This window comes from Fulmarus glacialis, unplaced genomic scaffold (assembly GCF_000690835.1).
Source record: "Fulmarus glacialis isolate BGI_N327 unplaced genomic scaffold, ASM69083v1 scaffold26719, whole genome shotgun sequence".
NCBI classification, from domain to species: Eukaryota; Metazoa; Chordata; class Aves; order Procellariiformes; family Procellariidae; genus Fulmarus; species Fulmarus glacialis.
This window is the reverse complement of record NW_009235595.1, coordinates 3,575-3,844: the sequence shown is the minus strand read 5'-3', so window position 1 is coordinate 3,844 and position 270 is coordinate 3,575. Positions and strand designations below refer to the sequence as shown.

Sequence of the window (270 nt, the reverse complement as noted above, 5' to 3'; positions counted from 1 at the left end):
GGACGTTGTCCACCTAGCCCTCCCAAAACCGGCCGCTGCGGTCCCTGCCCGGGATTCGGCACCCCGGCAGGATGTATCCACGCATTTACAGCATCCTCTCCCTCTCGCCGGCTTGGAAGTGGCCTCCGGGGTGCGAAAGGATGGGTAAAACCTCCCCGAGCATCATGATGCCGTCCCCATGGGAGGATGGGGGTCCTGCCCCTCGCTCCCCCTCACCTGCACAAAACCGAACGGGAGGAGCGGCTCCGTCGGCCCGGACGCTCCGGCGCG

The 270-nt window shown here is 67.0% G+C and overlaps 1 protein-coding gene across 1 annotated transcript in view; it reads right to left on the bottom strand.

Moving 5' to 3' along the window:
• Positions 1 to 270, bottom strand: part of SIAE (sialic acid acetylesterase) — a gene marked incomplete at its 3' end in the record, with an annotated part of 3,519 nt that overhangs the window by 377 nt on the left and 2,872 nt on the right. Inside the window, 1 exon segment of the mRNA XM_009586088.1 lies at positions 200 to 268. Coding sequence (XP_009584383.1) covers positions 200 to 268 — 69 coding nt within the window.